General features: G+C 49.6%; 10 protein-coding genes across 10 annotated transcripts; 7 read left to right on the top strand and 3 right to left on the bottom strand.

Annotated features, from left to right (window-relative positions):
* Positions 1-36: 36 nt before the first annotated feature.
* LY89DRAFT_668065 (uncharacterized protein) lies at positions 37-1,383 on the bottom strand (the record flags this gene model as incomplete). Its single annotated transcript, XM_018213016.1, has 3 exons — positions 37-334; positions 650-716; positions 1,035-1,383. The coding sequence occupies 3 exons, from the start codon at positions 1,381-1,383 to the stop codon at positions 37-39; spliced, it is 714 nt and encodes a 237-aa protein (XP_018072198.1).
* Positions 1,384-1,530: 147 nt separating this feature from the next.
* LY89DRAFT_683837 (uncharacterized protein) lies at positions 1,531-2,330 on the top strand. Its single transcript, XM_018214765.1, has one exon. It carries the CDS (start codon positions 1,744-1,746, stop codon positions 1,897-1,899), a length of 156 nt encoding a protein of 51 aa, XP_018072199.1. The 5' UTR covers positions 1,531-1,743; the 3' UTR covers positions 1,900-2,330.
* A 1,006-nt stretch (positions 2,331-3,336) lies between these two features.
* Positions 3,337-4,656, bottom strand: LY89DRAFT_732557 (uncharacterized protein; the record flags this gene model as incomplete). Its single annotated transcript, XM_018219691.1, has 3 exons — positions 3,337-3,824; positions 4,306-4,488; positions 4,533-4,656. The coding sequence occupies 3 exons, from the start codon at positions 4,654-4,656 to the stop codon at positions 3,337-3,339; spliced, it is 795 nt and encodes a 264-aa protein (XP_018072200.1).
* A 37-nt stretch (positions 4,657-4,693) lies between these two features.
* Positions 4,694-5,110, top strand: LY89DRAFT_732558 (uncharacterized protein; the record flags this gene model as incomplete). The annotated part of the gene is made up of 1 exon (XM_018219692.1): positions 4,694-5,110. The coding sequence occupies one exon, from the start codon at positions 4,694-4,696 to the stop codon at positions 5,108-5,110; it is 417 nt and encodes a 138-aa protein (XP_018072201.1).
* A 444-nt stretch (positions 5,111-5,554) lies between these two features.
* On the top strand, positions 5,555-6,889 carry LY89DRAFT_28511 (uncharacterized protein). The gene has a single exon (XM_018206477.1). The coding sequence runs from the start codon at positions 5,902-5,904 to the stop codon at positions 6,523-6,525; it is 624 nt and encodes a 207-aa protein (XP_018072202.1). The 5' UTR covers positions 5,555-5,901; the 3' UTR covers positions 6,526-6,889.
* An 868-nt stretch (positions 6,890-7,757) lies between these two features.
* On the top strand, positions 7,758-11,654 carry LY89DRAFT_732559 (putative polyol transporter 5; the record flags this gene model as incomplete). Its single annotated transcript, XM_018219693.1, has 10 exons — positions 7,758-7,783; positions 7,828-7,911; positions 7,956-8,145; positions 8,189-8,279; positions 8,329-8,473; positions 8,517-9,166; positions 9,210-9,960; positions 11,253-11,359; positions 11,411-11,477; positions 11,564-11,654. The coding sequence occupies 10 exons, from the start codon at positions 7,758-7,760 to the stop codon at positions 11,652-11,654; spliced, it is 2,202 nt and encodes a 733-aa protein (XP_018072203.1).
* Positions 11,655-12,732: 1,078 nt separating this feature from the next.
* Positions 12,733-14,218, top strand: LY89DRAFT_28129 (uncharacterized protein). The gene is made up of 2 exons (XM_018206451.1): positions 12,733-13,449; positions 13,494-14,218. Exons 1-2 carry the CDS (start codon positions 12,900-12,902, stop codon positions 13,802-13,804), a joined length of 861 nt encoding a protein of 286 aa, XP_018072204.1. The 5' UTR covers positions 12,733-12,899; the 3' UTR covers positions 13,805-14,218.
* Positions 13,822-16,130, bottom strand: LY89DRAFT_732561 (uncharacterized protein; the record flags this gene model as incomplete). The annotated part of the gene is made up of 4 exons (XM_018219694.1): positions 13,822-14,591; positions 14,640-15,743; positions 15,793-15,812; positions 15,865-16,130. The coding sequence occupies 4 exons, from the start codon at positions 16,128-16,130 to the stop codon at positions 13,822-13,824; spliced, it is 2,160 nt and encodes a 719-aa protein (XP_018072205.1).
* A 2,045-nt stretch (positions 16,131-18,175) lies between these two features.
* LY89DRAFT_696382 (putative peptide transporter PTR2) lies at positions 18,176-20,250 on the top strand (the record flags this gene model as incomplete). The annotated part of the gene is made up of 6 exons (XM_018216831.1): positions 18,176-18,204; positions 18,257-18,465; positions 18,514-18,711; positions 18,766-19,444; positions 19,490-19,723; positions 19,773-20,250. 6 exons carry the CDS (start codon positions 18,176-18,178, stop codon positions 20,248-20,250), a joined length of 1,827 nt encoding a protein of 608 aa, XP_018072206.1.
* Positions 20,251-20,648: 398 nt separating this feature from the next.
* Positions 20,649-21,079, top strand: LY89DRAFT_732563 (uncharacterized protein; the record flags this gene model as incomplete). Its single annotated transcript, XM_018219695.1, has 2 exons — positions 20,649-20,917; positions 20,977-21,079. 2 exons carry the CDS (start codon positions 20,649-20,651, stop codon positions 21,077-21,079), a joined length of 372 nt encoding a protein of 123 aa, XP_018072207.1.
* Between the last annotated feature and the right edge of the window lie 303 nt (positions 21,080-21,382).

Here is a 21,382-nt window from a genome sequence, read left to right on the forward strand (position 1 = left end):
GTCCGCGCGCTAACAGACGGCCTGGGGATTATAGCACTAGTAGCACGCGTGGTACGGAGTAATCCACGGCCCTCCTCCTTGCTTCTGGTCCTTAACACGATTGCGAGCCTCAAAGAACTCGAACCGACGCCAGCACGTAGGGAAGGCGTGGTCCCAAGCATCGCCGAATGCCTTGCAGAGCAGACACGTGCCTTGAACCGCAAGTAGGTCCTCCTGGTACCGGCTTAGCTCGAGGTCGGCTCGGCGCCGCTTCTCCTGGATAGCCGCACTACCAGTATACTGGAGGGCCGGCTCGGGAGACGGAGCGAGAGACGGAGCGAGAGCTAGGCCGGCGCTACATACATCGCATACAACGTCCTCGTCATCCTAACACTGTCGCCAATACGGCTCGGAGTCGAGGTGCTCACTCAAGCATGCCCGGCGGCAGTCCTAGCCGAGGAGATAGCGGTGCAGGGCTCTTCTCTCGACCACGGTACTCTCAGCGGCTTGCGGCTTCCATGTAGGTGAGAGGAGGACCAGCGAGTACGCCTCCTTTCCATCCCGCCCGGCCCGACCAGACTCTTAGGCGAAGTCGACCAAAGACGACGGCTCGTTGACGTGTACAACTAAGCGAACGTGGGCATAATCGAAGCCAGCGCTTAGTGCAGACGTGGCCACGATGTACGGCTGGTCCGAGGAGGCAAGCCACATTCTCAGCAGCTCCTCCTTCTGCTCAGCTGTGCCTGTATCAGCTATGTACTAGGAGCAACAAAGTAGCTCGGCCAGCGTAGCAGCATCGTCTTTTGTCCGAACGTATAAGATAATCTTATCTCGAGCCCGATCCAAGAGCTAGCTATTCTCCCACGCGTCCCTTGCCCTCCGCGCGCCCTCTTCGAGCAGACTCCCTCGCCTAGTGGCCCGCTGTACCATATAGAACAGATTTCGCCGGTTTGTCGATGCTCGGATTACTTTGGGGCTCACTAAGTTGTTCTACTCTTCAAATGTAGCTTGTATTGTCGGAGGTAGAGTAGCTGTCAAGTAAACAAACTGCATACGGACGTTGCGGATTAGGGCGAGGTCAACTATAGCCTGGCGATAGTCGGACGCTGTGATAGTCAAGTGAGCCTCGTCAAACACAATGCGGCTAAGGTCTTGCGTAGCCGCGAGCTTGTGGGCGTAGGTCCGAAACTGTTCCGTACATGCTGCTTCAACTGTAATAAACACCAAGGGCACATCTCGTTGCTCGCCAGGCGACCACACTAAGTGATCGATCCCTAACTCTCGGACTCGGCGGAGGAGGTCCCCTCGCAGAAACACGAGTAGCAAGACTAAGATCGTTACCCTAGCATCAGGGAGGATACAGGGCAGCATAAACAGCAGGCTCTTCCCTTCGCTAGTAGCCATGATGACTACCACCTACTTAGTCTATAATATAATAGTAGTCATAGCCCGCTCCTAGGCTGCTAACTTCCACTTTAGTGTGTCATCCAGGTACAGCTTTCTTGCACTCTTTAGCAGAGCCGCAGCTAACCACTTCTTCCGTAGCCGGTAGATCCCCATAGCGATCTTCTTAAGCATTTGCGGACCGCTAATATCTTTACCATCCCGCTTCCTCTTCCTAGCTAGTCCAAGCAGCTAGTTAAGCCCCCACAAGTCCTTCCACAGAGTTAAAGCACGCAGATTCCGACGGATAAGGCCATCCCACACGTTCCCAAAGTTAGCATTGTGCTAGTTTGCATATGCCCGGTTGACAGTCCGCGTACTATGGTTCCGCTGCTTGGTCATAACCCGAATGTCAGCCTTAATCTCTTCGGCATCCTCGTCGTTAGCCCCGTCGTCAACCTCAAAGCACCCAATGTTAGCTGCAAACTTAGTTTTAACGATATTGACCGTTATCTGCCGCTAGTTAGCAATGTATAGCCGGGGGATGCTGGCCCGACTACACGCCTGCTCTATGCACCGCGTGAGCCGGTTGTCAGCCCAAACCTTGCCGTCTTGCCACCATAAGTACGGAGAGATAATGGCATGCGGGGCAGACCGGCGGAGGAAGACCTGGAGGAGCGGGATGACAACCACCAAGTAGTCTAGCAAGAGGTCTCCAACAGGTGTAGGCAAGAACCGGATATTATCCTTAAACTTACCCGTCTGCTGCTAACCTTTGTGGTATGTGGTGTGCAGTATGACTAGCCCGTGCTTGAGGTAGACGTTTCGCCGCCGCTAGGTGTTACACCAGGTGACAGAGAATAGTTTACTCTCGCGCAGAGGCTGGCCAGAACCCATATAGATCAAGACTAAGAGCCTTTTTAGGAACTCGTTAGCCACGGCCTCATACCGTTTAATCGCCTTCCCCCGCCAGACCTTGGCGCCATCTGCGGTGGCATCCAGGAACGAGTCCCACAACGGCTTCGAGTCTTGGATAACGGTTAGCAAAGACCTCGCTAGCGGCTTTACTAGCTTAATGTTCTCCCGGTGCTAGCCAAAGAACTAGCCAAAGGCATCGGCGTCCAAGTTGTCCTTTAAAGCCCAAGCACGCATCCGCGGAAGGTTCTGGGCCCCGAACATCAGCTCGTCGTAGAGTAGGTGCTGGGCCTACTGGAAGTCGGAGAGTAAGAGCCGCGGCATGTGATCCATATGCAAATCAACGTCTCGGTAGGTCAGGACCTTCTCGTCCACATCCCACTGTGCTTGGTGCGGCCCAACGACCTCCTTCGAGACAGTAAACAGCAGTAAGCGCTAGCTGAGGATCTCGCCTATGGGAGTCTTGGTGTCCTGCTTCAAGAACTTCCCGCAATACTGCTCAATGCGCTCGAGTGTATCACCTAGCTCCGCCTTCTCCAAACAGGCGCTAGTGTGGAAGATGATGAGCTGTGCAACCTAGATCACGCCAGACAAGCAGCTATTATAGTTGCCCGGCTCCTTCTAAGTCTTAGTGTACGGCTTAACGCTGAGCATAGCGCAGAAGCTGAGTAGTGGGGAGTTGTACCGATTGCCTCCAAATTCGTGGCAGACCAGCGCCATTGAGAGGTCCGACATGGCGTTTCTTAGCGCAGGCCGGTCTTGCTTTATAGCGCTTTGGGAGGCCGCTTCCCACGCATTTTCCTGGCCATCCGTGAGCTGGATGCAGCTCTCCGGGGTCCGCTGGTCGTCGTCGGCCGTAGTAAAGTGGCTGCCGCGGTAGGCCACCCGGTAGCAGTAAGTCAAGAACTGCTTCTAGTAGCCGAAGTTGGTCTTGAGCGTATTGGGCTCCTTCTTCGGGTCGAACGCGCGCGTCTTCTGCCCTGGGCCAGCGGCAGTATGGAAGCGGCTCAACGCCAGCTGCCGTGGCCAAGTCAACATGCAGTCTGGGCCGTCGAAGCACTAGCTGTGCGCCTCTGTAAAGATCTCGTCCATGACCTCCAGCATTAAGAACAGCTCGGGCTCGCTCTCGGCATTCTTTGGCACCGCAAAAGAGGTGTGCATCTCGTCCTTCTTCAAGCCCCGCGTGTGCTCCTCGATGCCCGTCCGTCGAAGCCACGGCACCACAGCAGATTTATGGCTACCGAAGCCATAAACGGTGTTGGCTTCTGCTTTGGCATCCTCACCTACAATAGCTGCGTCCTCGTCAAGCTGCGTAAAGAAGTCTGCCTCCCTCGAATCCAAGCCAGCTATAAAAGAGCATTCGGAGCTCCCTCTAGCAGCTGCTTCTCCCTCCTCTACCACGAAATACCGAACCCAGCGGTTCTCAGCAAAGAAAGTCTGAAGCTTGCACCCCCGCCACAGAGGGCTCTTCTCATACAACGCTAGCTTTTGCTGGTGGGCTTTCGACACGTGCCGTTGCATCGACTTGCAATCCCTTGTGAGGTGGGCTGAGCAGGTCAGGCACTGGAAGCCGTCGAGGAGCCTTAGCCCCGGGATGGCCTTCGCTGGCAGCCGCGCTGGCTCTGCCTCTGCCGCCCGTAGGTCGTAGCTGCTAAACAGCTCCACGAGAGCCTTCAATGACGCCCCTTTCAAGCAGTGCGGGTGCTGCCTCAGGTGTCGAACCCAGACGTCACGTCCAGGCCGGAGGCAGTAGCCGCAAGACGTACAGAGCAGCACCTGCCACTCCGACAAGTAAATAAAAGGGTCACCCATGGCCCCCGATGGTCAGATCTCCCCCCTCTGCTCGCTGGTAGCCGTAGAGGGGACTCCCCCAGCGCCAGGACCATTCTGGATTTATGGTGCAGGATTTATGGTGAACTGGTCTGTGCCCTCCCCCTGATCCAGGGTCATTTCGCCTACGGATTCTGGATTTACGCCGCAAATCCGCCCATTTCTAGAGGTAGATTTTTTTCTGGCCGTCGCGCGTACCCGGCCGCCAGCAGAAGCTTAGACTTCGACGATTGCGGTCGATAGATGCATTTATGTCTCGAAGGTAGCCCTCAGCTTCGGCCAGGGCGGCTTCTCTCTCTTCTTTGTCTCCGGCATAGCCAGGAGCAAGCCTCAACGGCGGACTGGCAGGATCGTCGAGAGGAAAGAGACGGCTTAGGCCGACTGAATAGTTAGCAGTTTCCATCAAAGAAGGGGAGAACACTTACACAATTTCTCCCACATCCGCTTCTCTGCAAAGTACTGAATCCGCTCCGGATTCTCGTACTGGTGAAGCTGCTCAACCTCGTTGAGCACCCCCTCCCACGCAAATCGGAACTCGACATGGGACATAAGTCCCAAGGCGGCCGCCTCCTTCTTCATCTTCTCGATGATTGATTCGAGCTATGCTCAGTCGGCTGCACTTCCAGCTACCTCAAGCTTGCCTTCTGTTTCCATAGACGTTGAGGAGGGTCATCCTTCAGCGAGGCTGAACGATGTCGCCAATTCTAATGAAAGAACCCAAAACAAAGTTGAAAGCAGCACTGGCGCAAACCAGGTTTCGTCAGTAATGCCGAAGCAAGGAGGGGCTTTCGGCAATGCTGAGAACGAGGTCGATTTGAGCACTGCTCAGGCAATAAATCCAAAGAGAGATGGAGTTGACGGCGATGGTGCGAGCAATGCTGGCACCATCAATACCGAGCAAGCCCTTGACGATTCCCAGGAGAGTCTTCCGGGAGATTCTATGGATCTCTCATCTGATTACGAGGGCTTCGGCCGACTCGGATCGAAGGAAGACATCGCATAGCTAAGTAGCTTCCTTTCATTGTCCGTGTCGTGGGTAATTGATACCAATTGAATAATCTATCACGGGAGCCGTGGTAGATTTTAGATTTATCAGTGCCCTCTGATATATATTGCCTGCTTGTGCTTACTTGTGCTGATTCTTCCGATGAAGATGGCAAAGGTAAGGCTAGTGAGAAGAGGAAGCAATCGACAAGGTCATGGCTTTTCTTTTCGTCTTCTGATGGACATTGTGTGGGAGCAATTGGAGTATGAGGTTGGTGTAAATTACATACTTTCAATGCATCGTGTGTATTCCCAAATCTTTTTGTGCCATTGACACCATAAAAGTCGTGAAGTGATGGAGTGTAGTGAGGTTGAGAATGCCAAGCACTAAAATTTAGTTACCGCCGAGCCTCACCTTCCCCACTTGCAATGTAAATTTACCCCGAGACACGTCTCTTTAGCTTGAAAGAGCGCGCAGATAGGATCTGTACAAAGATTCAAAGTCCCTCAACAGCTGGATACTTTACAACCAGTTAAGATCTCTCCATTTCAAGATACTTCACAATCGATAATTAGCAAGAAGCTGACATGATTAGGGGTACACAGCACATCCATCGCCACGGTGCTGCGATCAGGATAGACATTATTCGAAGGCAATTGAAAATAGCATTAAAGTATGACCATCCTCCTTGATCTGCAGCATATTTTCAGGGAACTTCGAGCCTGGCCTCTGGATCCGCATCGCATGCCCTGAATCTGCGACAACCAAACCCCCAAATCCTCGAGCTTCCAAGCCTCTTCTTGACCTCGATGCCTTTCCCTAGTTCTCAATATCGGCCTCTATCTCAGAGCCTCCCCTCCAATCTGCGACCATCAAGGTCGCAGATTCCTGCGGATATACCGGCACCCTCTCCAGTTCTATGTCTTTCCGTCTCTCCCGTCGATTCAATCCTCCTCTTACGAATCCACGACTCCTCGTCTCCTCCAAACACACTCTCACGAAGGCATGAAGTGGAAAATATTGAATCACGATTGAATGTCCCAAATATACATATCGTCGTAGGATTACTTGTTGTTGGTATTCCTTACGGTGTCACATCTGCCAACTCCCTGTTATTCTTCCTCGCAGCAGTGCTGCAAACAGACTCTGCGATGGCTACAAGGTGGTTTTGCGCGGTGCTGATGCACATGCTGCTGGGGCCCACGACGGAAGAATGGGATACAATGAAAGGAAATTTGGCTGAGATGCTGCTGGAGCATTGTTGTACTGGAGGATTGAGGAGGATTACTTCTAAAACCTGGGTCAGATTCCGCTTTTCCAGTAATGTTATGGCTGGTTTCCCAAGTAAAGTATTTTCTCTTCCCAAAGCACCTACCATCCTCAACTATCGCACAGAGATTCAGTTGCGGATGGCTTCTCGAGTCAGCGGATGAAAAGCCCGAGCACATGTACAACGCTTGGGCCTTCATCCGGGAGCTCTTCCCTTCGTGCTTCATTCTCTCCTCACTGGTGGGGATAACTTTTCTTTTTCGAGCTCAGCATCCTGATAGTTTCTCATCTCACGGAGACTCCATATTCCTCTTTCGGTCATTTCAATCGCATTTTTCTCCACCATGAGGTGAGAGTTTGATGGTGGATCCCAAAAGTCGCATGAGCAGATGATATTTACACCGACATTTTCTCAACCGCAAGGGACGAGGTTCAGCTGGACATTCTCTGCCATTAGTAGAGTTCTTCTGACAAACTTACGGCCCGAATCAGACGATTTCCAACTCCAAAGTGGATAGAGAAGAGAATAAACAAGTGGAGGCCTCAAGGCAGCAATAAATGTACAATGTTGTGGCTTGTTTGTGGCTGCCCTCAGTGAGATTGAGTGTTGTGGCTTGACGCCTCTTTTGCGCCTGCGCATCATTTGGCATCATTTCCCCGAAGGCAGCAAGATTTGTACCCTGCATCTCGCTATCGTTGAGGTGAGATGTCTCCACACCCCGATTTCGGAGAAGGGATCACGTTATATGTGATGCGGGGTATGAATTGAAGTGCTCATGTTGGAGATGATTTCTCTGTGCACGTCGAAGGATCAAACGACGAGATAAAAGCTAGGTACGGTAGAGGGAGGTGGAACTAAGTGACAGCCGAGAGGTCAAGATTAGCACAAAGAGCGATCAACAATGGAGTAGACCGACCATTCCAGAAGACGGGCTGAGAATCACACCAAAGCCTGATAAAGTGCGCGAGCTGCATGAGCTTGGGCCATGGCGCAATCTGCGGGATTGCGGGGTAGCGCTGGTGTGGGGCTAGAGGGAGCTCTGTGTGGATTAAGCTTCTGTTGAGGGCATTCGAAACCCTCAAGATGCCTTCTGAATGGCTCCTCCATGTCGGTGTGGCCGATGGAGTGTGAGGATGCGAGGAGGATCGATCGGGCCATGATGAACTCCTTCTTTGGTGGTCCGCCGTGTCTGGTCTCGTGGTCGATGGTTACATTTGTTATCACATCTCTCTCTGCATAAGCAGGGTCCAAACCCTGTATCGACCTTTTTTTTCCCTTGCGGCGCTCATCTCGCCAAAACCTGAGGTGCTGACTATATGAACCTCCTCGTCCCGGATAAAACAGCCATCTCCAACTTCAACTCTTCTTCAACTTTCCGCACTGCATCGGACCGCAATGGCTGACGCAGAGAAGATCTCGTCGTAAGTCAATTGACAGTGGAACGCGCTCTGGCTGACATTTACAGCCCTGAGGTTTCAGTCCCTGAACGCAAGTCCTTGGGCCGTCGCAAGGAGAGCGTTGCAGCCATCAACGCGAACGTCACCGGAGAGTAGGTCTTCCACCTCTGCGCCAAGATCCAGCTGACACTGCCAGAATCAAGAACCCTCTCATCGGTATTCCCAAAGAGCAACTCATTCAAGATGTTGAAGAGTTCGCGACAGAGAACAACCTCACCGAGATCACGCCTTGGTTGATCAAAGGAGCCCTGGTTGCGCAAAGCCCACATCATGTTGATAACATTCACGAATTGGACGCGGAGGACGTCAGAGTCTTGCACGAAGAGGTAGACTCCCTCTTCCATCACTAGATCGATCTGACACTTTCAGACCACCCACAGATGGAAGCATCCTCGAATCCTCTACGTGACAATCATCCTCAATTCAATCGCTGCAGCCATTCAAGGCTGGGATCAAACTGGTAAGCACGGAACGAAACAGCTGGGAGCAAACATATCTAACACTTGCAGGGTCCAATGGAGCCAATCTCACCTTTGCAATTGCCATGAACATCTCTGACGACCCAACATACTGTTCAACTCCATCAATCTGCAACACAAACTCCTGGATCGTTGGATTCGTCAATTCAGCACCCTACATTACCATCTGCCTCTTGTATGTCAACCTCCCCACAAACCAACCTTTCTAACAATACCAGCGCCGCCTGGATCTCCGACCCTCTTAATCACTATCTCGGTCGTCGAGGCACCATCTTCTTGGCGGCCATATTCAGTCTCCTCGCCCCGATCGGTTCCGGTTTTACACAGAAATGGGGACAACTCGTGGCTTGCCGTGTTCTGCTTGGTCTCGGTATGGGTCTCAAGGAGGTCACAGTCCCCGTCTACTCTGCAGAAGCTGCTCCTACAAACATTCGTGGTGGACTCGTGATGTCGTGGCAAGTTTGGACTGCTTTCGGCATCTTCCTAGGAACTTGCGCCAATCTAGTATTCGCCAACTCTGGCCATATCGCATGGCGTCTACAATTTGCCTCTGCATTCGTTCCAGCGGTCCCCCTCATCCTCGGAATCTGGTTTTGTCCTGAGTCTCCCCGTTGGCTTCTGAAGAAGAAGCGTGTTGGCAAGGCATACGAATCACTTCTGCGCCTTCGAAATACCCCACTTCAAGCTGCCCGTGACCTCTACTTCATCCACGCTCAGCTAGTCTACGAGGATGTCCTCTTGGAAGAAAAGGGACTTTCCAAGAACAGCAACATGGTTACTCGATTCATCGAACTGTTCACCATTCCCAGACTTCGCAGAGCCACTCAAGCTTCAGGTGTTGTCATGATTGCTCAGCAGATGTGCGGTAGTAAGTGTTGTCCGATCCCATGTCTTCTTATCTAACCAATCAGTTAACATCATCGCTTTCTACTCTTCCACCATCTTCTCCGAGTCGGGTGCAAGCAACATCGGAGCTTTACTTGCCTCTTTCGGTTTCGGTCTCGTCAATTTCGTCTTCGCCTGGCCTGCGATTTGGACAATCGATACTTTCGGACGTCGCGGTCTGCTTCTCTTCACCTTCCCGAATATGTGCTGGAGTCTTCTTGCTGCAGGAATGTGCTACTTCATCCCTCAAAGCAGCAGGGCACATCTCGGTCTCGTCACATTCTTCATCTACATCTACGATGCCTTCTACTCCCCAGGTGAAGGTCCAGTTCCCTTCACATATTCAGCAGAAGTTTTCCCCCTGAGCCATCGTGAAGTTGGGATGTCCTGGGCCGTAGCGACAAACAACTTCTGGGCCACCGTTGTCTCCCTGACCTTCCCACGTCAACTGAAGGCTTTCGGTGTCTCGGGTGCTTTCGGATTCTATGCGGCGATGAATATGATTGCTTTCGGCATGATCTTCTTGTTCTTGTATGAGACCAAGCAACGAACTTTGGAGGAGCTTGACTATGTGTTTGGTATTCCCATCAGAACTCACTCCAAGTATCAGCTCACCAAGGTTCTGCCATGGTGGATCAAGCGATGGCTTTTGATGCGAAAGAACACGCCACCTTGTGAAGAACTATACAAGTTTGAGGATGAAGTTTGGGTCGAGAGTGATCGAGATGAGTCGAAGGGTGTCAGTTCTGGAGTTGAAACTGGACACAAGGAAATGGTGTAAATCATGGCAGCGGCTTACTGCTCCCAACGGCTCTGGTTTCGCTCTTCCAACTTTCGTTCGTTGCGATAGCTTGCTATGCGGTTTGTAGTTGCGGGACATTATTTTGCTCTTTGCTTGGCGAGGTCATTCACCCAACGAAGGGTATGATTTACATTCTGCCTTTCGGTATGTATCTCAAAGACTGAAGCATGATCTTGAAATCAATTGTGGGACCTCCTAGTGAATTTTCGGGTTGTGACAACTGTCGTTGTTTTGTTTTTGCAGATTGTTCTCTTGGTCGTATTCCGTTCCGTTATACTTGTGATCACTGTTCTGGCTTGTGATTACGAACCGGAAACCGCCTTTGATCTAAAGCGAAAGACTGAAGAATCTAGCAAGTCTGAGCCGACGAGGCTTTTGCGTTGCTGTACCAATATATTGGATGTTCATGGCTGTGGTTCAGCCGCTGAGGAACAAGTCACCAATATGGTCAAGCTTTGCCTGCACGAGTTCGTGCGATTGGATGATAAACTGTGCAGAAGTGTGCTTCAGGTTTGTTAATCCTTTAGTGATGCCGCAGTGGTCGATTTGAGCTCACTATGCAAGAGGATTTGTGATGTTCCGAAAAAGAAAGTTCTACGGCGCCACCCGCTACCTATTCTGGACAGCTGAGCGGGTTGAAGCACAAGGGATCGAGGGTTACATCCACATACTGAGGGATCATGTAACAACAGGATCCAACCGTCAGTCAACGACAATTCGTATCACGCATCTTCGTCTCATTGTATCTACGCCAGTTCGGATTTTCTTCCGACAGGCTTCTCTCTTCCACTGTTACCATTGGTCGTCGCTCTTATCTTCCAGCAAGCCTCATCATCGCCTGCATTGATCTTATCCCCAAGCGGAACCCCCACGGCCACCAAGCGTAAGCAGGAGTGTCCTCAGCCGCAAGCTCCTCCATTCATCGAAGCTAGATGAAAGTTGGCGCTAGGACCTGCATGCGCACGCTGCCGACATTCGATAGTGCGGTTACACCACAAGGTACATTTGCGATGTTGTGTTGTCGATCCGAACTCAATTTGTTTCTCCTGCTTCTTCGTGGCTTACGTTCTATCTAAAGACGGATACACCAACACATATATGGCTTGATAACATGCAGAATTCATGCCCGTCTCGGTGTTCGATCCTTCATCATAAATCAAGCCCCGAGAGTCGCAAAAGAAATGATATTCCCCGCACTTAAAAACGATGTCGTCCCCTCAAGCTTTCGCCAAGTGGCCTAGTCAATTCATATCTCATCCAAATTCAGAATCTTCTACCTCCAACTCATCATGCAGCTCCAAAGTCTACTTCTGACACTGCTCGTGGCAGGCAGTGCAAGTGCTGGTTTGAATCCGCCTGCTTGGAAATTCCCAAGTATGCTCACTTTCAACAATTGAAACGAGACATGCTCACCAACCATTTCAGTATTTCACTATGCGAAAACATCTACTTGCAAGTTTGGCAACTGCGCAGCGGTCTGTCCGAATGGCGCGTACGTCTACCCTAAGATACGCTCTGTTCACTCCAACCTTCCATTGCCTAGCAATGACGTGCATAACAAGTGCTGACAAGTGACAGAGAATATGACTGCTGTGTCAATTATCTCGAGAACCCATGCACCACTCCATCGAAGCGTGCCACCATTGAGGGCGACACGATCCAAATTTAAAGGGACCCAAGAACCTTGGGCTTGGTGGCGTAGAGAAGTGAGTCTTCACTGATCCAAGACCCGAGACCCAAACTGATGAAATTTGGCAGAGCGGATACATGCGCAATGTAATCTGTTGGGTTATGGTCTCCATGGTTAGAATCAGTAATGCTTAATGGGGAGTTGAATATGTGCAGAGGGGATGGCAAGAATACATACATTCGATTCTCTTGCGAAAAGCCCACTTTCGTCTAGCAATGTAAACATCATCAGCAGAATGAATCAGTGTCCATCAGCTCATTTCATTCGTTTTCGTAGCGTGTTCTTTGATGTTTCTTCACTTGATGTTTCTTCACTTGATGTTTCTTCACTTGATGTTTCTTCACTTGATGTTTCTTCACTTGAGCTTCCCCGGTTCAATCAGTGGTCAATCAATCCCGCCCCTGTTCTCTTCGAAAGATTCAGCAGCGATCGAATGTTGGAGTTTGTGTTCAGGCAGCCCATCGTCGTCAATCTCGTTCTGTCATAAACATTTTCTGGAGATGCTTCCGCCTGAATTGACGAACCCATGACCAAAATATGTGTTCCACTTAGGTTTGGAAACTGCGCGACGAGAAGTAAGATCTTACCAAGACAAGATACCACTTTACCATTGCTCAAGCGTCTATCAGTCCCTCACCTTCAGCGGCAACATCTTCCGAAACTTCAGCAGCCACTTGCGGTCGACCAATAGTCATACAAGTTCGTTTAGAACCCGTCCACGATGTCATCGACGTCGGTTCTTGGCGCAATCCTCCGCTACAAATACTCTTCACCAAAACACCATTATCCCTCAGCACTGCATACTCCGTCTATTGAAATAAAATTTACACTTGCTGGATGCCATGCATTTGTGAGATGCAGCCACGACTCAAAGTCAAGTGACATTTGACGTACTTTTGCCCTCAGCTTTCAATCGCGCTGCCTCGGCACCGTCATAATAAATGCAAACCGACAAGAACAATTGCAGATCAATGAGCTAGCTATCTTAGCAGCTCACACTGCCACATATTAGTTGAGAACTCTTCATTGTTGACATGAAATGGTCGCATTGAACAGCCTTAATCTCTGTTATGGTACTGATTACTCGTATTCTTCGTGCCAAGAATATATTCATCATGCCAAGGCTTCTGCTCTCAAGACCATATATACTCCTATCACCAGCTTTCTGAAGACCCTCAATTCCCCAAACTCTTAGCCCTACCTCAGACCCCTTCAATCAGCAATATGAAATTGTCAATCTTGTTCTCGATCATAAGCCTCGTGGCAGGGGAGATAGGTACCGGTGCCGGGCCATCCCAGGATGTTGCAATATACCAAACAGCCAATCAACACCCCAATGCGACCGGTTCAGTGTCGCTACGTGGAGTCAATATGACCAACATTCCAGACATTGCCAGCCCTGTCTCTTGGACTGCTTCGCTCAACGTAACAGAAGTCGCTGATATCCCAGGCGCCAATGGTTCGGTGATCACGAATTCTGTGATATCGTTGGATTCGGACGGAGCGTTCATAGCAAACTCAAGCTGGGATACATGCGTCATCGTGATGGAGAGCGTCGCGCTCAATGCGACAGTGAAGGGACAAAAAGATAACGGAAACTGTTCTGCGACTTTTGGGGATGAATGTGTACTTGCGTGGACTGGTGCAATCTCACTAGCTAGGGCAGTAGCTGCTGCGAGCAGCAATCAAAGGAGCGGTGCTTGTGGAGGCATGGCCTTTCCCCAGATTCCTGGAGCGTGTATGGGGTCGCTTGACTCGGGCTTCATCGCCACCAGTAAGATCCCCGAAGACTGTAGCAAGCCAAGCTGACACACTCAGACATCACCACAACCAACAATACATCAGGGGGTCTATTCTTATACACCACCGATGAACTCCACGACCCCGCGAACCTTACATTTTACGAGACTGCAGCGACTCGAATCTGGCCGATCCTTGTTGTTCAGTCTCCAAGTCATGATTTCGAGGGTGGAAGTGGCATAATATCTCCATCCATGAGATGTCTGAGAGCACAGAATTCGACTGAGGGCTCCACTCCTATCGGTGATGTTCCAGGAGTCGGCAGTAGATTTGATTTTGGCGTCTGGAAAATGTCAATTGTGTTGATGGCGATGGCTTTGGTGCTGTAGACCGTTCAGCGTTGGTACTAGAATCCAGCAAAGTTATTCCCAGTCTCATCGTATTCCTCAATGAATCTTCGACTGGCAAACATTTCTTCGGCCACTTGAAAGTTTTCGAAATTGTACAGCTGATCCAGGGACCAATCCTGGACGTCTCCAGCAGTGAAATTGACATTGTTGGCAAAGGTGGACCAGCTTGGACGATGGTCTGTTGACATGTTGAAACCAGAATCTTGGTCGTACTGGTACATGTTCTCAGTCGACGTCGCCACACTCGGAGAGTTCTTGACGGACAAGTTCTGATCGAAATCCTGAATAGTCTGACCTATCAATGTCGCATGACCCTCGGACGGATAGCTGTCCTGAGAGTGGTCTCGAGGCATGCTGGGAGTGGTGGTCTTGGAACCATTCTCCTTCATGAACACAGGACTAGCATCTAGCATTCCGACGGTGAACTTCATGAATTCCGCAGCTTTACTGCTGACTCTCAATGTCCATCTGTACTCTGCGAGCTGAGCCTTGTAGAATTCGGCTTCTTCTGAATTGTCTGACGTCGCCCAGAGCAAGCTGCCAAAGGTACCGATGATGGCGAGGTTCACCCTAGAACAAAAATACCAGAAGCATTGAAGGTGTGCTGGCTCCAACTTGCTGACGAGGTCAATTGCAGATGTGAACCTAGCTTTTGCAGCAGAGCGCGTGATTGATCGAATGTTCGCATCCATGTATGTCGAATCGAATCGAATGATGGCTCGGTGAAGAGTAACTTCGGTGGCAAAGTACGCCAGATGAAGGGAGCCTAGAGATGGTCAGCGAAGACGTCACTACATTCACCATTTCTACTCACCAGTTGGAGAAAGCTTCCTGGCTCTTGTCTGAGTGATAGCCAGAGATTGAGGCAATTTTGAATGCCAATCTTTCAGCCTCAATTGAATCGGTTTCGCCTTCTCCAATGTCACAATCATAGCTTTCTCCCTTTCACTGCTCAAATTCGCTGTCGCTCGCACAGTGAAGAAAGTAGCCAAAATTTCTGTCAGTATCTCTGTCAAGGAGATCATGTGAACAAACGTCAGTCGTCCAGTCTCAATGTCCGAACTTCCCTCTTCCTCGGCCTCATCTTCGGTCTCGGGAAAATCTCTTGTCTCGAGGGGTTTGACAGACCAGTCATCGAGATGTATCAGTGGCGGGCGACCATGTATCAACGCTCCCCATTTGTCTTGCATGAACAATGCCCAAGCAAGTCGTTTTCGAAGGCTTCGCTCCCATTCTGGAATCCTCCATCTCGAACAATCAAGATGAAGTCCTAAGTTCTGTGCGACTGCCACGAGTTGGCCAGTGAGAGCCCAAGAATCACCGTCTGGCCGCTGCAGAAGAAGAAGTCCCGCTTGAACAGTGGAGAGCTTTGGACGGTTCAGCACCACACTCATCATCTGCGGGACCAACTTCTCCAGTTTCTGGATATCTGGCTTCTGAAGATTGACGAGCTCAGGACTGTATGACCACCAATTGAGGGCCAGAATATACACAGCGGCCAGGACAGGCGGGGTAAATTCGCGATGAGTTCTTGCATACTTCTCCAGAAAGACCTTTTTGTCCATGATGGGGAAGCTGGGATGAATGATACGGAAATAGAGATCGACCAATGCTCTACCGTGAGGTTGAACGATGCTCTCGACGAGGTCCAGATTTGCCAGTTCATCATCAACTTCAGTTTGACTTTCAGACTTCATGATGAAGTGGGTCTGAGGGCTGACCCGTCGGAGAGTTCCGGGTGTGCTGACATATTCTCCACGACCATTGAAAGGAGAGAGGTTGATAAGACGAGTATCATACTCTGAAGTTTGGCCGAGATAGTGCCCATGTTGTCGATTCTGTAGACCTAGCGTTTGCTTCAAGAGTGAAGGCCCTGGAAGCGAGTCGTAGTCGTCAATGGGTGGCTTGGCGTGGACATCTGGTCAAGGAGTCAGTGATTAGATCTCAAAACTAGTTTCAATGCTCACTTCTCTCTGATTCGGGTGATCTAAGATTTGGATTTAGCAAGTTGCCTCAGCGGATTGAGGATTTGAACTGACCTTGGCTTGCTGGTATCTGGACTCCCCGTACTGTCTTCCTCCACCTTCCTCCTCTTCCTCCGCTGAGGATTCTGTACAAATGTGCATTGCTCTCCCCTCGATTGACACATTATACAAGTTTCTGCATCCTGAGGGATGATACATCGACTCTTGCGTCGACGGCACGAGTCACAAGGTCTCTCTTTCCGGGTCCAACCATTAGTGGAGATCTTGTTGGCCGCAATAGACACATTATTGTTGCCTCCAGGTTGTGGATTTGATGCCATGGACAGATCCACTCCGCTTCTAGCGATGCATGAGGTGCGCCGCAATGGGAGTCCTAGATGGTAGATATCGCGCGTGTTGAAGTGATTCACGTGGAAAGATAAGAAAGTCCATTTCGGGCATGTCTGCTGACTGAAAACACGTGAGACGCTTAGACTAAACAGGAAGTCCGCAATCTCCTGTCTTCCAAACCTCTGGAACCGCCTCAACTTTATCTCTGCCACCTTTAACTTTATTTTAACGTTCCCAGTGAAATTCAATAGCTCAGGATGTTGTTCCGGCAGAGTGCGGCTGCAAGTGTAACTCCTTTTATTCGAGGAGACTTTCTTCTCTATCTTGGAACATCTCAGGGGTCACCTTCGCACATCTCAAGCTGATGACAATCCACATGGTCTTTTGAGGGATTGAGTCTCATCGTCAGCTGAATCCTCGATGGTGATTCAAGCCTCAGATTTTCAACCGTGGAGACTTCGCAGCGAAGAATCCTCCGTCACTTCTGTACCTTGGCGGTCTGGAATTCAATCTGGTGAACCAGCTGCAGAGATTTCGAACACACGACATGAACTCTCTTGATTTCCTGTGGTAATGAATGAGCTGCCTGGCTCCCCGAGAGCGGTGTTGGAAACGCACCCCATTGCACTGAGCAAGAATTGACGCTAGTAGCGAAGATCTCATTCGACCTCCATGCTTGAGCATACAAGTATCGATGCTAATTCAATGATCCCGCTTGTCTTCCGCAGGAGTGCGATGTTTGGAATGCTCTGAATATTCTTGACCTCCTTTCGAAGGTGAAGTTGTTGGATTCAAGTACCAGTTCTCAATGAGAAGTTTCTCCCGGGCATCGATCAGGAGTCGATCTGTCCCCACTCAATCTCTTTGCATTTTGTTCGACCTTCCAAATTCAGACAAGAATGAAACTATTCCAGATGACAACGTCATGTCAAAGCTTCATTGTATAACTATGTGTCACGCCAATTCCACCAATTCCTGGGGAACGCGGGGAAAGTTCTCCGCTTTACATCGGCTTTGTCTTCCATCCAGATAGCTCTGCAACTCTGCGGCGTGCAATTGACTTCTGCGGCGCTCGACATTAAATTAAGTATGATATTTAGTAATATATCGACGGTTTGGTAGTCTTCTGGGCAGTCGACTCGAGTAAGACGGAAGAAACTTCATTCCCCATTCGCGAAATCTGTCAAACATTGCGTTTCGCGAACCATTGATATATCTTTTTGTTCTCAGATTGTTGCCCGATATCCATCAATGAAGGCAGATGGACGAAACGAAAAGACCAAGTCAAGTGGTCAGAAACGTGATCAGCATGAATCAACCTACTCTTGAACTTCAACCTTTCCCACAACTTCTTCTTACAATCGATAAGTCGGCTAAGTCGGCTATGATCAATGGTCGTTTCAAGCCTTTTCGAGAAGGAGCTCGAGCACTTGGCATGTTTTTCACGATGCTTAGGATCTTGGCAGTCTTGGCCTCGTTATTGAAATTCGCTCGGAGCGAAAATGAACCAATCCAATCTGCGATGTGATTAAAATGTTATGTCAAGGTTCCACGCTATGATGTCGATCATCGCCACAGCCGCCACTAGTCATGCTAGGGTCCCTATCAGGCACTTGCAAGTTTTTTACAGAGCTCCGCAATGAGACTTTTCTACGGGCTTAGCTTCGTCGGTCCGTGATTGAGGCACATCGTTAAATGCCATCCGAGCAAATGGATCACGGTCAGACAGCGAAACCGAGGCCTTGAGGTGGTCAAATTTCCGTCTGCCCCTCATATTCAGTTTAGCCTTCTAAGACTCGACGGATCTGAACGATACGATCGGTTCCTGAATCGTGGAACTCGCCTATACCTGGTTCTGCGGGGAACAGGAGACCAGTCACTGAACTTTACTCTGTTTAACACCGCCAAGCAACGGCTTCTGGAAGAAGACTGGGGCAACGTTACTGTCGTAGAAGACGGACTTATATCAGCTCTATTGTCTCAAGCTCGTCCGTACACTTTCATTCAATACCAGCATTGATCACCTCTGCCCAAGATGACTGAACACAACATGCACGCTGCAGAGTAAGGACCCCGCGAAAGCTACCCCCCTACATACTCTAACGATCCCCTACAGAATCCACGAGCTGGCTCTGGAAGCAGAAGTCAGGAACGATCCGCCCAGAGATCCTGAAAAACTCAATACCGATATTGGGTTCTCTGCCCCTCGTGGCTCAGCCCCACATGGAAAAGCGATTGGAATCCGTCGTTATTCGGATAGGACATACTCAGAAACTCCAGATGATGAGGAACCTAGCGAGGAGGAGAAAACAACTCTGAGACGAAGTATAGACATAGATCCTACGAGATTGCGTTGATGCTAATCCACCGTAGTTGGCGAGAATCTCCCCATCTCCGCATGGTTGGTTGCAATTGTGGAATTGTCTGAACGATTTACATTCTACGGAGCCCAGGGACTATTTCAAAACTATATCCAGAGACCTCTTGATGGCAGCCTGGGGCGGGGTGCTCTGGGGCAGAAACACCAGACCGCAACTGCACTGAACACATTTTTCTCCCTCTGGTGCTACGGTAAGCCTACCTCAAGTCCACACTTTCAGAGCTGTCTAATCAATTTACTTTCAGTCACTCCTATCCTCGGCGCAATCGTAGCAGATCAGTATCTCGGAAAATACAAAACAATTGTGGTCTTTGCGGGCGTCTACATCATGGGGCTTTTGATTCTCCTTTTGACTTCTCTACCAGTATCTCTCGAGAACGGAGCAGGATTGGGAGGTTTCATTGCAGCAATCTTGGTCATCGGAATTGGTACTGGTGGTGTCAAAGCGAACGTTTCGCCCCTCATCGCCGATCAGTATACTCGAAAGCGCATGGCCGTCAAGACTCTCAACACCGGAGAGCGAGTTATCATTGATCCTGCAGTCACGATTCAGCGAATCTACCTTGTCTTCTACTGTTGTATCAATGTCGGTTCGTTATCATTACTAGCCACCCCATACATGGAGCGCGATATTGGATTCTGGTCAGCCTATTTGTTGTGTTTGTGCATGTTCATGACCGGCTTCGTTTGCTTGGTCCTTGGTCGGAAGAAGTATATTGTCCGACCGCCTCAGGGATCTATCATCACAGACGCATTCAAGGCCATCGGAATTATGGTCAAGTACCGCAATATGGATGCTCCGAAACCCTCATACCAAGAAGAGTTCGGTCGAAAACATGCTACACCCTGGAATGATTTGTTCATTGATGAATTGAAGCGTGCTCTTCAAGCGTGCAAGATTTTTCTCTTCTATCCTATCTATTGGTACGATTCCGCGATTGTTCCCCTAACTCTGCTAACACATTGAAGGGTCGTGTACTCTCAGTTCTCAGGCAATTTTGTTTCGCAAGCAGCACAGATGAATGGACATGGAATCCCCAACGACCTGATGCAGAACTTTGACCCTATTGCTATCCTATTCTTTGCCCCAATCATGGATCGACTTGTGTATCCAATGTTACAGAAGTATCACATCAAATTCCGACCAATCACTCGAATTTCTTTCGGTTTCGTTGTCGCTTCGATGTCAATGTTGTATGCTGCGTGAGTCTTTCCTCTTCTGTAATTAAGCTTCATTTGCTAAATCACCCAGTGTTCTGCAGCATTTCATATACCAAGCTGGTCCCTGCTACGGACACCCACTTCAATGCCCTGCTGCTCTGGTAGATACCAAAGTTGCCCGACCAAACAACATCCACATCGCAATCCAGACACCAGCCTATATGTTCATTGGCATCTCTGAAATCTTTGCGTCCGTCACTGGTCTCGAGTACGCCTACATGAAGGCACCGCCATCCATGAAATCGTTCGTCCAGTCAATGTACCTATTGACAAATGCATTTGGTTATGCTATCGGCGAAGCTTTCACTCCTTTGGTTGGAGATCCTGATATCTTGTGGCTATTCACTGGTCTCTGTGTCGGATCGTTGTTTGTTGGATGCCTGTTCTGGGTATTGTTCCATAAATACGATGCGATGGAAGATGCGGTGAACTCTTTAGATGCTAAACATGACGAGTTGTTGAACAAGAACGCTTTGAACGATGCCACAATGGATGACGAAAGGCATTAGAGGGTAAGGTCAAGGGGACGTTGCAGGTGAATACACCTTGAAAATGCAATACCTTCAGAAATAAATCGACTTACGCCTTCCTTAAGCGTGAAATATTTCCTTGAGTCAACGTGAATGGCAATTACGTCTTTGGTGAGTCAAGAGGAATGGCAAATGAATTTGAGTCTTTCCTGTCTGTCTATATAAACCCCTTCTCCTCTTCACGACCTGTCCCCCCTAGCATCAACACTTCATATCATCAAATCAACTCAACTTAAATCAATATCATCTCCATCCAAAGACAAGCTTTACCAACACAGCTCTCAAAGTCCTCAAGTCTACACCTCAGCAACTGCAACCAAGCCTTCGTACATACCCTCAAAAAACATTCTTAGCCAACACCAAACATCAATCTCAAAATGAAGATCGCACTTCTAACCATCGTCTTTACTCTCTTCTCCCTTTCCATCGCCCACGTCATTCCTGTCGGCACTCAACTCTCTCCAGCTCCAGTCGCCATCAGAGGAGAAACGTCCGAAATCGCCCCAATTTCTGCTCAAGAGGAAGTCGAAGCTCGTGACTCCTGCGGCAGCTCTCCTTATCAACAGCCTTGCAATGCCGGCAATAAAATTGGAAGTGGAAAGGTCATCATGGGTGCACTTGGCGTCATGGTCGCTGGACTTCTGTTGTAATCGTGGTGAGTGCTTTTCGATCCGGATGTTGTGGGTCAAGCTGACAGAATGAAAGACGGACTTTTGTAAGACATGATGAATGGTGGAATGATACGATGAAGAGCGTGGGACTAGGGCAGATGACTGGACGAGCATTGTGGTCGAGAAATGAATGTTGATGGCTGACTTGAGCTGCATGGACGCGCGAGACTTTATTTGGCCATGGCCGCTTTAAGGCGGGGCTTGCTGAACGACGATTATGCTGAACTACATAAAATACCCTCGCTGAAATAAATGCTCGTTGACTTCGAATTTTCATGTCGCAGTGGGTGAGACTTGAGTGCACAACATGGCCTTCTCCCGTACATAATGAGTAGAACTTCCAGCTAACATAAATGATAAGACTTGGCCGAACTTCTCAGTGCCGTAGGGCATACTATCCGAATAACATACCCTTCTTCAACGCCACCCAGCGTAGGACA

Source organism: Mollisia scopiformis (genome assembly GCF_001500285.1).
Source record: "Mollisia scopiformis unplaced genomic scaffold LY89scaffold_10, whole genome shotgun sequence".
Taxonomy (NCBI): domain Eukaryota; kingdom Fungi; phylum Ascomycota; class Leotiomycetes; order Helotiales; family Mollisiaceae; genus Mollisia; species Mollisia scopiformis.

Excerpts from the sequence above, each read along its gene's own strand:
- LY89DRAFT_28511 (XM_018206477.1), top strand. The coding sequence starts at position 5,902 with ATGCCTTTCCCTAGTTCTCAATATCGGCCTCTATCTCAGAGCCTCCCC.
- LY89DRAFT_28129 (XM_018206451.1), top strand. The coding sequence starts at position 12,900 with ATGAAATTGTCAATCTTGTTCTCGATCATAAGCCTCGTGGCAGGGGAG. Across the intron at positions 13,450-13,493 it reads CTCGGGCTTCATCGCCACCA|ACATCACCACAACCAACAAT; the intron begins GTAAGATCCCCG and ends TGACACACTCAG.
- LY89DRAFT_683837 (XM_018214765.1), top strand. The coding sequence starts at position 1,744 with ATGGTTCCGCTGCTTGGTCATAACCCGAATGTCAGCCTTAATCTCTTC.